Raw genomic sequence first — 14,306 nt, 5'->3', positions numbered from 1 at the left:
TTATTCAAAGTGGGTTTGACTGGCTTAGTTTGAATTGTACTTGACCTTGACTCATGGTCGTTTCGCTTTTTCGCCTCCTTGCACATAAACCTAGTGAAATACTCAAAGTGAGGAAATCGACCACCGCTCTCTCCCTTGTGCCCTGAGCCAACAGACACCCACCTCTCCTGCAATCCAAATGGAAGTTTGTCCACGACCGGTCTAATTCCATATTATGTATCTAAATATGACAAGCCAGTTAAATAGCCATCTACTTTAGCGCCTTCAATCTCAATGAGTAGATCTCCGAGTTCTCTTAGCTTTGTGTGGTCCTTGGCTGACACCTTAGGAAATTTTTCCAGACGTCGAGATAGTGCCGTTTCAGTAATTTCAGGGGCCGCATAGCACTCCCGAAGTCTCTCCCATGCTTTGCGTAAGGCTAGCTTGGGGTTGTTGACGTACACTGAACTTATCCTTCTCACCTGTACGCATGATTCTTTTCCCAGCCATTATTTCATAAGATCCAACTCTTGGGTTGCTTCGAGCGGGACTCCGTGCATAGCGTTGGCGAATGTGGAGTACCATGCACGGTAATTTTCAGGATTATCGTCAAACTAGTATAGTCCCGAAGTGACCATACCTCGTCGTTCTAAATATTATGCCATGGGTTCGATTGCAAGTGGAATGCTGTCTGGAGGAAATATGTCGGCGGGCACGTGACTGAGGGTGTACGTTCGTTATGGGATTTGCTGTTCTGAATTCAGCCTTTGACTCTTCTCTTGCCAAATCTGGTAAATTTGTTGTCGAGAAGTATTTGTCATCAGCCTTTTCATTCTTGAGTTCGTCGCAATGTAGCAAGGGTAAATTGTGTTCCTCGGATGGATGTGATGCAACTGGCCTTCTCTTTGACTCCTCCTGAAATGGGACGTTAACAAATAAGTATGGAGAGGAAGAACGAGTCTTCGAGTCCATTTGAGATCGGATGTAATCGCTAATGCGCTCCACTCTGGTCCTTTCTGGAGTAGATTTAACTTCATCTAGACTTCTAACTCTGATTCTATCCTCACCCTTTCAATTTTCAGTTTTGCTTCCTATTCAGCTTATGACGCTCGCATTTTGGCGGTTTGTGCTTTAGCTCTTGCATGGGCAGCCTTATTTGCTGATGCCTTACTGCTCCAGGCGCTGGATGGCAACGACTTGACGGTGGATCGCGATGCCGTCGTGCCACTTGTTGAAACACCTGGTAATGCCATTTTTCACTGTAGTGTTCTCATTCGGGTGTAAGAACTCTGAACTAAACTCCGAGGTAAAGCGTACTCTATGAAGTAGGATCCCAGTAAGATTAACCATTTACTGTTCACACTTCCACATTAACGAATGGTGTAATCCGTTGATAAAACAATACAAAATATGTACAGTGTTTATTTCCTTTTTGGCATTGCATCTACAACATAAATACTTGCAAAAGTAAAACTACAACAAATTATATTACATTAAAATACGACATACAGTCAGAATCTACCTGCGCCATCGACTGGCTGTAAAAACACCATACAACTGTCCAGAAACTCTTTAAATAACAAAAAAACATAAACTTTATCAACCGTCATTATCTTTAACAGAATCAGCGTTAACATTTCTACTTCAACATATCGATTATCTTATGAACTTATGGCGTTGCTTCTATGATGTTTTTTAGTGCGTAGAATGAAAAATTTTCTCGCGCACACAAGCCCCCTTCTTCCCGTTTCTCCAAACCGGTATTTTCCCACAAGACGCGGCGAAACGGGTGTGATGTCATCGCATGCCGCCACACACCACAAACAACTAATTTATTTTCAACAACCTTAACTTTAACTACAAAATAATTACAAAGGAATTGCTAAAGCTAAAGTGTAATAAAGCTAAACAAATGCCCTAGGGCAACACACCTACCAAAATGTAGCACCTCACACTTGTCAGCATTAAACTCCATCTGCCATCGCTCAGCTCACTCTTCTAACTGGCCTAAATCTCTTTGCAAGCTTTGAAAACCTTCTTCATTATCCACAACGCCACCTACCTTAGTATCATCTGCAAAATTAGTAATCCAATTTACCACCCCATCATGCAGATTATTAATGTATGTGAAATAACAACATTGGACGCAGTACAGATCCCTGAGGCACACCACTAGTCACCAGCCTCTAACCTGACAAACAGTTATCCACCAATATTCTCTGACATCCCCAGCCACTATTGAATCCATTTTACTACTTCAATATTAATAGCTAATGAATGAACCTTCCAAAATAACCCTCCATGCGCAACTTTGTCAAAGGCCTTACTGAAGTCCATATGGACAACATCCACTGCTTTACCCTCGTCAATTTTCCTCAGAACCTCTTCAAAAAAATTCAGTAAGATTTGTCAAACATGACAATCTACGCACAAATCCATGCTGACTGCTCCTAATCAGACCCTGTCTATCCAGATAATTACATATGCCATCTCTAAGAATACTTTCCATTAATTTACCCACCACTGACGTCAAACTGACAGGCCTCTAATTGCTAGGTTTACTCTTAGAACACTTTTTAAACAATGGAACCACATGATCAATACGCCAATCCTCCGGCACCATCCCCATTTCTAATGACACTTGAAATATTTCTGTCAGATCCTCTGCTATTTCTACATGAATGTCAGAAACGGGGACTGGAATTGACCTAAGTGCAGAACGCAGGCACTGAAGTACTAGGGGTAGGCCAGGAGGTGGATGCCATGGCATGAAAGGGATAATGCTGGGATTCAGCAGACAGAGACTCATAGTCGGGCAGGCAGAGCAGGATCCCAAAGTTCAGGCAGGCAGAGTAGGATTCCAGAGTTCAGGCAAGCATATGTCCCGGGTAGGGCCGCCTCCCAGGCGAAAACACGAAGGCCTGGGCAAGACGCAGATTCCTAGGCAGGTTGGGGGGGGGGGGGGGCGGGGAGAGGAGGAAGAGCACCCCGCCAGGCAGCAGCAGTCCGGCTGGACTTGCCCGACGGAGGCAATGGGGTAAAATGGGGAGTAGGTCCACAGTGACCAGCACAACAGCCGTGATCCCCAGGTAACTCGGGAGAGGCAGGCAGACAGCGCGACAGCGCATGCAAGGCAAAACAGGTGGAGCAGCGTGACCAGCGCATGACAGAAAAAGCAGGGGAACAAGACCAACGTGGACAGAACAAATACAGAGCAGGTCTGAACTGGGACAGGGTAAACAGGATGCGGAGCAGATACAAATCCAGCAGAGAGCAGGATACGGAACAAAGGACCACCCGCCTGGACTCAGTCCGAAGGCGCCTTATAAACACCTGCAGCTGAATTGGCTACAGGTGTGCCTCCAAAAGCCAGGAGGATCCTAACTGACTCAAGGGTGATGGGAGGGAGAGCTGCAAGACCTGACGTCTGGAGTCTTTCACCACAATGCCTACGGCAGCTAAGATCACACAGGATCTCCACGCCGCCTTGCATCACATGGACAATACAAATACCAAAGTCGGGATGCTGTTTATTGACTACAGCTCTGCGTAAAACACCATTATTAGCACAGTTCTGATTGAAGAGCAGGAGAACCTGTGTCTCCACATTTCTTTCTGAAACTGAATCCTTGACTTTCTAGCTGGTAAACTACAAACTGTGCAGCTAACGTATCCACCTCATTAACACTGACCCACGTCAAGGTTGTCTGCTTAGCCCACTGCTCTGTTCTATCCACACTCTTAATTGTGTGGCAAGGCTGAGCTCAAATACCATCTATAAAGTTGTAGAAGATCTGTCCGTTATTAGCAGATGCTCAGATGGTGACAAAAGTGCATGCAGGAGCACTATATGCTGGCTCGTTGAGTGGTGTCACAACAACATTGCACCGAACGTCAGTAAGACCAAAGAAGTGATAGTGCACTTCAGAAAGTGTGGGATACACCAGTCCTCACTGAGGGATCAGAAGTGCAGGGGGGAGCAATTTCAAGTTCCTGTGTGTTAATTTCTAAGAAAATCTGATCTGGTTGCAACATATCGATGCTGATATAAAGAAAGAAAGACAGCGGCTATATTTCATTAGGAGTTTGAGGACATTTGCTATGACACTTAAAACACATGAAAATTCCTACAGATGTACAATGGTGAGCATTCTATCTGGATGCATCACGGTGTGTTATGGAGTCATGGATTTATACTCCACATGATCAAAGCAAACTGCAGAGAGCTGTTTAATTAGGCAGCTCCATCTTGGATACCAGCCTCCGCAGTATCCAGGACGTCTTCAAGGAGCGGAGCCTTAGGAAGGTGGCATCCATCATTAAAGCCCCCCCACCACACAGGACATGACCTCTTCTCATTGTTACTGTCGGAAAGGAGGTACAGAAGCCTGAAGACACACACTATAGCGATTCAGGAACAGCTGTTTCCCCATTGTCATACAATCTTTGAATGAACATTGAACCTGTGAACTCTACCTCACTACATTTCTTATTTTTGTTTTTGCAGAACTTATTAATTTAATATACATATACGTACATACTGTATATATATATATTATTTGTTGTCATCTATTGCATTGTATGGCTACCATAATGTTAACTAATTTCAAGACATATTCTGATGATCTTAAACCTGATACTGATTATTATGACAAAGGCAAATTAAACGCAGTGTGAACTTCTAAGGAGCGAGAATAAATAAGCTGCTCCCGACTCACCATATTCATACACAATTAACTGACCGGCGACAATGAGTGACCGGTTGAATAATCTGTCTCGTTTCTCCCCATCACTCTGCATCGGGGAAACGATGTTTATAAAATCACACTTCAGGGCCGTGTCCTGATCGCTACTAATCCAGGGTCACTGCCGAGGTATTTGTCAGTTTAACATCACTATACTGATGGCACTGCTGAATGTATCATCCTCAGCAGAGTGATTTCCATGCCAGATAATCAATCCTGACACTGATGTCCCTTACTGAGCTTTGCCTCCAGACACTTACAGGCTGCCTAATTTTGCAGGGTCTCCTTCAGGAGAAAATCCAGACCCCAGCATCCGATGGAAGCAGTGCCGTTGGATTTTCATGACTGTGATTAGACTCTAATGTCATAGGTCGGTGGAGCTGTCGTCCATTGGAAAGGTTGGATATCAAATCCGGAGCATGGCAATCAAAGGGAAAGGCAGGATATCGGCAAAAATATTGCCATCCCTTGGGGAGGGTTGTTCACAAATTGGGATGTTCACAGGATCATCCTCAGTCCAGGTCTAGATTCCTGCAGAGATATCAATTTCTTCCTCCCGGTCTCACTGAACTGATTCCTTACCAGCCTGAAACAGATGAAAGGATAAAGATGAAATAAACAGATTACACAACTGTGTCAGTAACAGGGGACTGGGGTTAATGTTTCAACAACACTCACAGAAAAATATGACACCAGAAAACATGCGAATCCACTGATATTTTATCACATTGAACATTAACAGAAACTCTCACCAGATCCAGTCCAAACTCGGAAGAGTCAGTACAAGGCGACGGAGAGCAGGGATTGATTGGTCTGTGAGTGAGTTCAGTCCCAGATCCAGCCCCATCAGTGACTGGTTTGTACTGAGAGCGGAGAAGAGATCGTCAGCACCAGAATCTGTTAGACCAACACAGTTCAGCCTGGAGTTGAGAGAGAGTGAGGGTGAACGACACAGAGAGACAGGAGACAGTACATTTCCCCAGTGTTTATCAGTAACACAATTACTGATCACAGTAATGTTTAGTTTCAGACACCCAGTGACTGTAAACACAAGCTTCCACAGTCTGGTACTTACCCCAGTTTCTGCATTTTCCTCTCCAGGTTCCTCAGAGCTGCAGACAGCAGTTTCACTCCTGAGTCTCTCAGTTTATTTTTATTCAAGTCCAACCCCATCAGCCATCGGTTTGCACTGAGTGTGGAGGCGAGATCCTTGGAACCAGAATCTGTGAGACCAACGTCAATCAGCCTGCAAATGTATGACAGAAGTTAAATGACACAGGTAGACAGGAGATGGTACAAATCCCCTGTGTTTATCAGTAACACAATTACTGATCACATTAATGTTCAGTGTCAGACACCCAGTGACTGTAAACACAATCTCCCACAGTCTGGTACTTACACCAGTTTCTGTATTTTACACTCTGGGTTCCTCAGAGCTGCAGACACCAGTTTCACTCCTGAATCTCCCAGTTTATTTCCACTCAAATCCAGCTCCGTCAGTGTTTGGTTTGTACTGAGAGCGGAGCCGAGATCCTCGGCACCAGAATCCGTGAGACCGACTCTCTCCAGCCTGGAGATGAGAGAGAGTGAGAGTGAAGGACACACAGAGACAGGAGACGGTACAAATCCCCGGTGTTTGTCACTAACACAATTACTGATCCTCACATTGATGTCAGTGTCAGACACCCAGTGACTGTAAATATAATCTCCCACAGTCTGCTACTTACCACAATTTCTGCATTTTGCACGCTGGGTTCTTTAGAGCCGCAGACACCAGTTTCACTCCTGAGTCTCCCAGTTCATTGTGCCCAAGTCTAAACACACACAAACAAATCCATGAAGAAAATTATTCAAACCATAGATCTGTGTGAATTTCTCTTCACTTGGCAATTTTAGAAAATACTGAACCCTTCAGTAAAATACCTGTTCGGACTTCCCATCACTGTCAATGTCCCGCACTGACCAGCTCCAGGGATTTCACCGAACTTCAGTATGTTAGATTGTCGGTGTGAACCTTCAATCTGCCCGTGACTTATTCCATTCCCGGACAATGAGAAAATAAAAGAACAACCCTGGCATGAATGGAATGGAGAGGCAGTTCTGAAGTGTTTCGAAGGTACCACAGAGCGGTGGAGTTCTGGACAAGAAAATGTCCATGGGAGATGGCAGAGTACTCCCAACAGAGGGATTTGGAATAAAGATCCGACAGGAGGGAACAGATAGGAAGGGATGTCCCACAGGAAGAAAGGGAATGTGGGTGAGATCAGACAGGAGAAGAGGCTTGGGGAAGAGGATACTAACAAGAGGATAATAATGGGAAAAGATGATCCTACAAGAAGAGGGGATGAGGATACAAAAGACTGTGCGCACAATGGGGCTGGGTATCCGGTCGTGAGCATAGTTGCATGGGTGTACTGATGGTGATAGTCACACATGGGGAAGGGCAAGGGGTGGACAAAATCATAATGGTATTTCTCTACAGCTCACTGGCACAGTCTTTCGCTGAGAAGAGAGTGTGAATTCCAGATGAACCTTTCGCAGTCAGTATCAGACTGGGTGTCAGCAACATTGAGAAGGAACAGTGTCAATGGATGTGTCAGAGGCAGCAAGAAACAGGGGCATTCCTGTGATTTACTAACATTAAACCAAAGGCTAATCTTGTTCACTAATCTGACGATGACTGCAGAATCTCTTCAGAAGGAAATGCAGACCTCTCCTTTCCTTAGGAAATCACCAACTGATCCCCTGGTAATTTCTCACAATTCTTCGCAATCTGATTTACTACAGTGAAATGCAAATCCATTTACATTGAAACAACATATTGCACGTTTCACAGTCCAGAGTGAGAAATAAATCAACTTACCCCAACACCCGGCACTTGTGCAGTTCAGGTTTCAGGTGGTGGAATCCTTCATACTGAATGCCGCAGTTCCACAGGTCGAGGTGTTTTATTGTATCACAGAGTCCAATGACATGAGTCACAACTGCACAGTCAATTGGGGTCAGCTGAAATCCACTGAATGAAATTTTTTCCACAGATCCCACTGTGGCCTGAGCCAGCCAATGATTCTGAGATTCAAACAGGCAGTGCAAAATTTGCAGAAGGCACCGTTTACCAGTTTCACTAGATATGCTTCCAATCTGGTGGGTGAAATTCTCCTTCAACCAGTCAATCACCCGTAATGTTGTCTCGTGAGGAAATGGACCCAGAATCTCCTCCAGGACCCGAGCTGTCACTGGGGAGCAGAGACCAGCCACAAAATGGAGAAATACTTCAAATCGCCCATCTGTCGTGTTGTTGACTTCAGAGAGGAATTTCAGAATATCCCCAGGACGTGGATTCAGAAATTGTGCAACCGCAGCTACAAACTCTTGGATGGTGAGGTGTGGAAATGTGTACACCATACAGCGGGGAGAATCCTCCATTTTCAAGAGCTCTGTCAAGAAATGGGAAGGCTGCAGATTATGGTTGATCAAATCTCCATCTGTAAACACAAACTTCTTCTGGGACACTCCTGTGAAGGCCATCTGACCAACTCTGAGTAACACGTCACGGGGGTTCTCAGTCTCACAGCCGTGGTTTTTCAGGATGTTGTAAATATAGCAGGAGTATAGTTGGGTGATGGTCTTGGGAACTAGCTGTGGGTCCCTGACTCTTTGTGTGAAGAAGGGGCCCAGTGTCAGAGCGAGGATCCAGCAGTAGGAGGGGTTGTAGCTCATGGTGTACAGGATCTCGTTATCTCTCACGTGTTTAAAAACAGCTGCTGCCATCATCTGATCTTCAAAATGCCTGAAGAAATATTCCTTCCTTTCCTCACCAACAAATCCCAGGATTTCAGCCCAGACACTGATATTTGCCTTTTCCAATAAATGTAACGAGGTGGGGCGGGTGGTCACCAGCACTGAACACCCTGGGAGCAGATTGCCCTGGATTAAACTGTACACTATGTCAGACACTTCACACCACCACTCGGGATCTGGGCACTGGTGCTTGGGTTCTGTGTCTCTCCAATTGTCAGAAAAATCGATTCTTTGATTGAATTCATCCAGACCATCAAATATAAACAGCAATCCCTCTGGGTTCTTCCAGACCTCTCTCAGGAAATTCCCAAAGTAAGGATACTGAACCAGAATCAGTTCTCTCAGGTTTGTTCTGCAGTTAATTGAGTTTAAATCCTGGAATTTGAAACTGAAGACAAACTGGAACCGTTGGTATATTTTCCCCGTTGCCCAGTCATAAACAATCTTTTGTACCATTGTTGACTTCCCAATCCCTATGACTCCGGCCACTGCAGCTGAACTCCCAGATTTGGATTTACTCCGGGAAAAGCTGCTCTGGAACAACTGATCAGTCCGGATTTTTTCCAGCTCTCTGCAGAGTTGTTTCTCTCTCCACACCTGGTGGCCTCTGCCTCTTGCCATCAGTTCAGTTTCCACCAATCTCTGATACCGAACATTAGAAATGACCGTGAGCTCAGTGTATCGATCAACCAGCTGGAAAATCTTCACTTTCTCCCTCATCAGGATCGTGTTTACTCTCAGTGTTTCAGTTTGTGACCGCAGAGTCTCCTTGTGTTTCTGTTGAACATCTTCCATGGGAACAGAGAACATGGTCAAAATATTGAATAGCTCAACTGGCAAAGAACTTTATAGCTGCATTTCAATATTCAGTGTTTGAGATTACATGAATTAATTCAATGCTACCACAAATATATAAATATAAATATATAAAGTGGAAGCAAGTGGCAAAATTCAACGAAGGTCACTTATATGAAGAGAAGGGGAAAATGGTATTGGGTGACAACGAATTGGCTGAGGCAATGAACAACTATTTTGTGTCAGTCTTCATGGTGGAAGACACGTTTAATATGCCAAAGAAGGATGTTATGGACAAAATGGGAGGTGAGGACATTGATAACATCACTGTCATTTTAGAGTTAGTGAACAGCAAACTAGAGGACCTGATGTTGATCAGTGCCTGGTCCTGTTGGGATGAATCCCAGGGTGCTGAAGGAATTAGCGGAGGTTATAGAAGACGGGTTGGTAATCATTTATCAAAACTCTTTAAACTCTGGACAGCTCCCAGCAGATTGGAAGACAACAAATGTCACACTAATTTTTTTAAAAAGGATGTAGGCAAAAGGATGTGGGCAACTATAATCTAGTTAGCTTAACATCAGTAGTTGGGAAAATGTTTGATGCTGTCATTAAGGAATAAATAGCGAAACATTTAGAAAGAAGTGCTTCCATTAGACAGATGCAGCATGGATTCAGGAAGGGCAGGTCCTGTTTGACACTTACTGGATTTCTTTGAGGACATTCAGCATGGACGAGAAGGGGTCAAGATTGCCTGTTTCCATGCTGTAATTGTTATATGGTTATACACAATGATTGCAGTGGATAGAGGAGATCAGCTGGATTTCATATACTTGGATTTCTAGAAGCTGTTCGATAAGGTGCCACACAAGAGACTTATAAATAATATATGGATGCATGGAGTTGGAAGAAGTGCATTGGCATGGATAATGGATTGGTTAACCAATAGAAGGCAGATAGTTGGTATAAATGGGTGTTTCTCCAGTTGGCAGTCTGTGGTGAGTGGGGTGCCGCAGGGGTCAGTACTGGGCCCACAGCTGTTTACCATTTACATTGATGATTTGGAAGAGGGTACTGAGTGCAGTGTAGCAAAATTTGCGGATGACACTAAACTGAGTGGAAAAACAAATTGTACAGAGTATGTGGAGAGTCTGTAGAGGGAAATTGATAGGTTAAGTGAGTGGGCCAGGGTCTGGCTGATGGAATACAATGTTGGTAAATGTGAGATCATCCACTTTGGAAGGAATAATAGAAGAACAGATTATTATTATTTAAATGGTGAAAGATTGCAGCATGCTGTTCTGCAGAGGAACTTGGGAGAGCTTCTGGATCAATCGCAAAAAATTGGCTTGCAGGTACAACAGGTTATTAATATGACAAACAGAATATTAGTCTTTATTGCTAAAGGGAATTAATTCAACAGCAGGGAGGTCATGCTGAAACTATACAGCATACTGGTGAGGCTGCACCTGGAGTATTGTGTGCAGTTCTGCACTCCATACGTGAGGAAGGATATAGTGGCTTTGGAGGCAGTTCAGAGGAGGTTCACCTGGTTGATTCCAGAGATGAAGGGGTAAACCTGTGAGGAGAGATTGAGTTGCATGTGACTATACTTCCTGGAGCTCAGAGGAATGAGAGGGAATCTTATAGAAAAATACAACATTTTGAAAGGGATAGATAAGATAGAAGTACGAAAGTTGTTTCCCTTGGTAAGTGAGACAAGAACTTGGGGACATTGCGTCAAGATTCAGGGGAGAAGATTTAGGATGGAGATGAAGAAAGACTGTTTTTTTTCCCAGAGAGTGGTGAATCTGTGGAACTCTCTGCCCAGGGAAGTAGTTGAAGCTTCTTCACTAAATATATTTAAGAAACAGTTAGATAGATTTTTACTCAGTGGGGGAATTAAGGGTTATAGGGAAAATGCAGGTAGATGGAGCTGAGTTCACAGACAGATCAGCCATGATCTTATTGAAGGGTGAGCAGGCTGGATGGGCCGGATGGCTCACTCCTGCTCCTATTTCTTATGTTCTTATGGATATTAAGACAGAGAGTAAAATTCTTTTCACAGTCACCAGAACTGACAGTGATGGATATCCCAGAAAATGTCCAGTTCTCATTTTCTGGTTCCAGTTACTTGTGATGGTGAACATTCTCCTGATATCTTATTTCAATCCTGACTGCACTCCCATTACAACAACATTTCAGTATATCTAAAGCATTGTTTGCATCATGAACAGATTATGTTAATGCTGATCTGGTGTGGAAATATGAAGAGCGGTACACTGCGCATTTTGTGAAAGCTGCACACTGGGGAGTCACAGGTGTCCACTGCTCTTGCATCAAAACAAGCGTGGAATATGCATGAAATACTCAAGTCGGGCAGCATCTGTGCAGGGAATCACAGTGATGTTTCGGATCGATAGCCCATCAGAATGACAAGAAAGTAAACGGGTAGATTTTAGTTGCAGTGTCTGAGTAAAGGTGGAAAAAAAGGAAATGAATCTCCATGTATGGGAGAGACAAGAAGCATCTCAGTGGTATACAGCGTGTTTGGTGGAGAGCTTAGTGAAGTTTTGGCAACTGGTACTGAACAGGGGAGTGGGACGCTGTATTATTAACAACAATATTTTGGTAAATTGGTTTATTCTTGTCACATGTACCGAGGTAAAATTGAAAACTTTTCCACAAGCAATCTAAATAGATGATGTCATCACATCAGTGCAATGAGGCCGTACAAGGGAAAAGAGAACAGAAGAGTACAGGGAAACGGTGTTGCAGTTGCTGAGAAAAATGCAGTGCAGGCAGACAATAAGGTACAAGGCCAAAAGATTATTAGCCGATCAGAGTTTTGTTGAACCACTCTACTAAACTGTAGAGTTCAGCACCTAAAACTACAGTTCTGGACAAAACTCCCTATATATAACCAGGGAGCCAAAGACATTTTCTTCTACTATGTAACGGTTGCAGACACAGGCTGTCAGTTTTAAACATCAGTGCAAAACATTTTATTGAATCTTAATTTTTTCTTTTATTTTCTAGTATTCACTTTATGTCATTGCAGAGCAGTTTGAATGACACCGTCAGGATGAATAGTGCTTCATAAATCGGTTATTATTTATTTTTTTAAGCTCAAACTGATATAACCTAAGGTACAGGCAAGACAACCACACTCATCTCTCAATTGATAGGAAATTTCGGAATAGTCTAGTTGTGTTTCTTATTGTGGCTTTCTGAGGATTTACCTATATATGGCTTTACAGGCCAAACTATTTAATCTTATTGTGTGATGCATTAGGTATGGTACAATGGTAGATATTACTATTGGGAAATGGTATATACTGTTCATATTCTACTGTCTTTAAATTTCTTTCTTTTAATTCAGATTATTTCTGCAAATTTTCTCTAATTTATTTCTATATGTTATGTGTCTTGTTACTTCTTATCGGAATTGAATTTGCTTGCATGAAATGCTGAATCCTGTATCGACTGATGAAAACATATCAGAATGTTGTCTAATTTATTTGTCTCTTAATCCTCTTTATCTTTCTGTCCTAGATAGTGTTCATTTAAATGTGTTCAAATGTACTTGGTGTTTTTGTTTAATTTGTCATTTCAGTGCTTATTTTCTAGTTTAAAATTTCCCGGTGGTTTCAGACCAATATAATATGTCAAAAGAAATTCAAGAGGTGTGAGTGATAAGCTATCCAGAATTGATTGGAAAAGAACACTGACAGGGATGACAACAGAGCAGCAACGGCTGGAATTTCTGGAAGCAACTCAGAAGGCACAGGACATATACATCCCAAATAGGAAGAAATATTCTAAAGCAGGATGACACAATAGTGCCTAACACGGGAAGTCAAAGCCAAGGAGACGGCATATAATAACAGCAAAAAATACTAGGAAGTTGGAGGAGTGGGAAGCTCTTAAATACCAATAGAAAGCAACTAAAACGTCATTAAGAAGGGAAAAATGGAATATGCAAATAAGCTAGCCAATAATATTAAAGAGGATACATAAAGTGTAAAAGAGAGGAAAGAGTGGATAAAGGATCACAAGAAAACAATGCTGAAGAAGTCGTAATGGCATCAAGGAAATGGTGGACAAACTGAAGAATTCTGTATCAGTCTTCACTGGGGAAGACACTCGCAGTATGGTGGAAGTTCCAGGTGTTCAGGGATCATGAAATGTGTGAAGTTACCATTACTAGAGAGAAGGCTATCTAGAAACTGAAAGATCCAAAGGGAAATAAGTCACATGGACCAGATGGTGTACACCCCAGTGTTCTGAAAGTGGTGAAGTGGCTGAAGAGATCATAGAGACATTAGGAATGATCTTTCAAGAATCATTATATTCTGGAATGCTACAGGAAGACTCGAAAATCGCAAATATCACTTCACTCTTCAAGAAGGGTGAAAGGCCAAAGAAAAGAATATTTATAGGTTAGAGAGTTTGACTGCAGTGGTTGGGATGATGGTGGAGTTGGTTACTAAGTACGGGGCTTTGAGGCACATAATAAAATAAACTATAGTCAGCTTTGCTTCCTCAAGAGAGAAACTTGCCTGACAAATCTGCTGGAATTCTTTGAAGAACTAACAAGCAGGAGAGGCAATGGAGATTCGGTTGATGTTGTGCGCTTAGATTGTCGGAAAGCCTTTGACAATTGTCACAGGCGAGGCTGCATATATAGCTATGAGCCCATGGTATTACAGGAATTATTGCGGTATGGATAAAGCAGTGGCTGACTGGCAGGAGGTAAACAATGGGAATAAAGGGAGTATTTTCTGGTTGGCTGCCACTGAATAATGATATTCAACTAGGGGCTATGGTGGGATTGATTATTTTTATGTTGTTTATTTATGGAATTTATGGCTTTGTTGGAAAATTTGCAGATGATATGAAGTTAAATAAACGGGCAGGTAGTAGGTTACAGAAGGACTTATACAGATTAGGAGAATTGGCAATGAAGTGGCAGATGGAATACAG

General features: G+C 42.9%; 1 protein-coding gene across 3 annotated transcripts in view; it reads right to left on the bottom strand.

Moving 5' to 3' along the window:
- Positions 1–1,365: 1,365 nt before the first annotated feature.
- LOC132407315 (NACHT, LRR and PYD domains-containing protein 3-like) overlaps positions 1,366–14,306 on the bottom strand; it is a 49,831-nt gene continuing 36,890 nt past the window's right edge. For all 3 annotated transcript variants that reach the window (XM_059993643.1, XM_059993644.1, XM_059993645.1), the window contains 6 exons: positions 7,588–9,313; positions 6,452–6,538; positions 6,124–6,294; positions 5,800–5,970; positions 5,477–5,644; positions 1,366–5,310 (listed from right to left, as the gene is read on the bottom strand). In XM_059993643.1, coding sequence (XP_059849626.1) covers positions 5,223–5,310; positions 5,477–5,644; positions 5,800–5,970; positions 6,124–6,294; positions 6,452–6,538; positions 7,588–9,313 — 2,411 coding nt within the window. In that variant the 3' untranslated portion in view covers positions 1,366–5,222. The remainder of the gene's footprint in view (positions 5,311–5,476; positions 5,645–5,799; positions 5,971–6,123; positions 6,295–6,451; positions 6,539–7,587; positions 9,314–14,306) is intronic.

This window comes from Hypanus sabinus, chromosome 18 (assembly GCF_030144855.1).
Source record: "Hypanus sabinus isolate sHypSab1 chromosome 18, sHypSab1.hap1, whole genome shotgun sequence".
In the NCBI taxonomy this organism is placed as follows: domain Eukaryota; kingdom Metazoa; phylum Chordata; class Chondrichthyes; order Myliobatiformes; family Dasyatidae; genus Hypanus; species Hypanus sabinus.
This window is presented reverse-complemented; position numbering and strand designations above follow the sequence as displayed.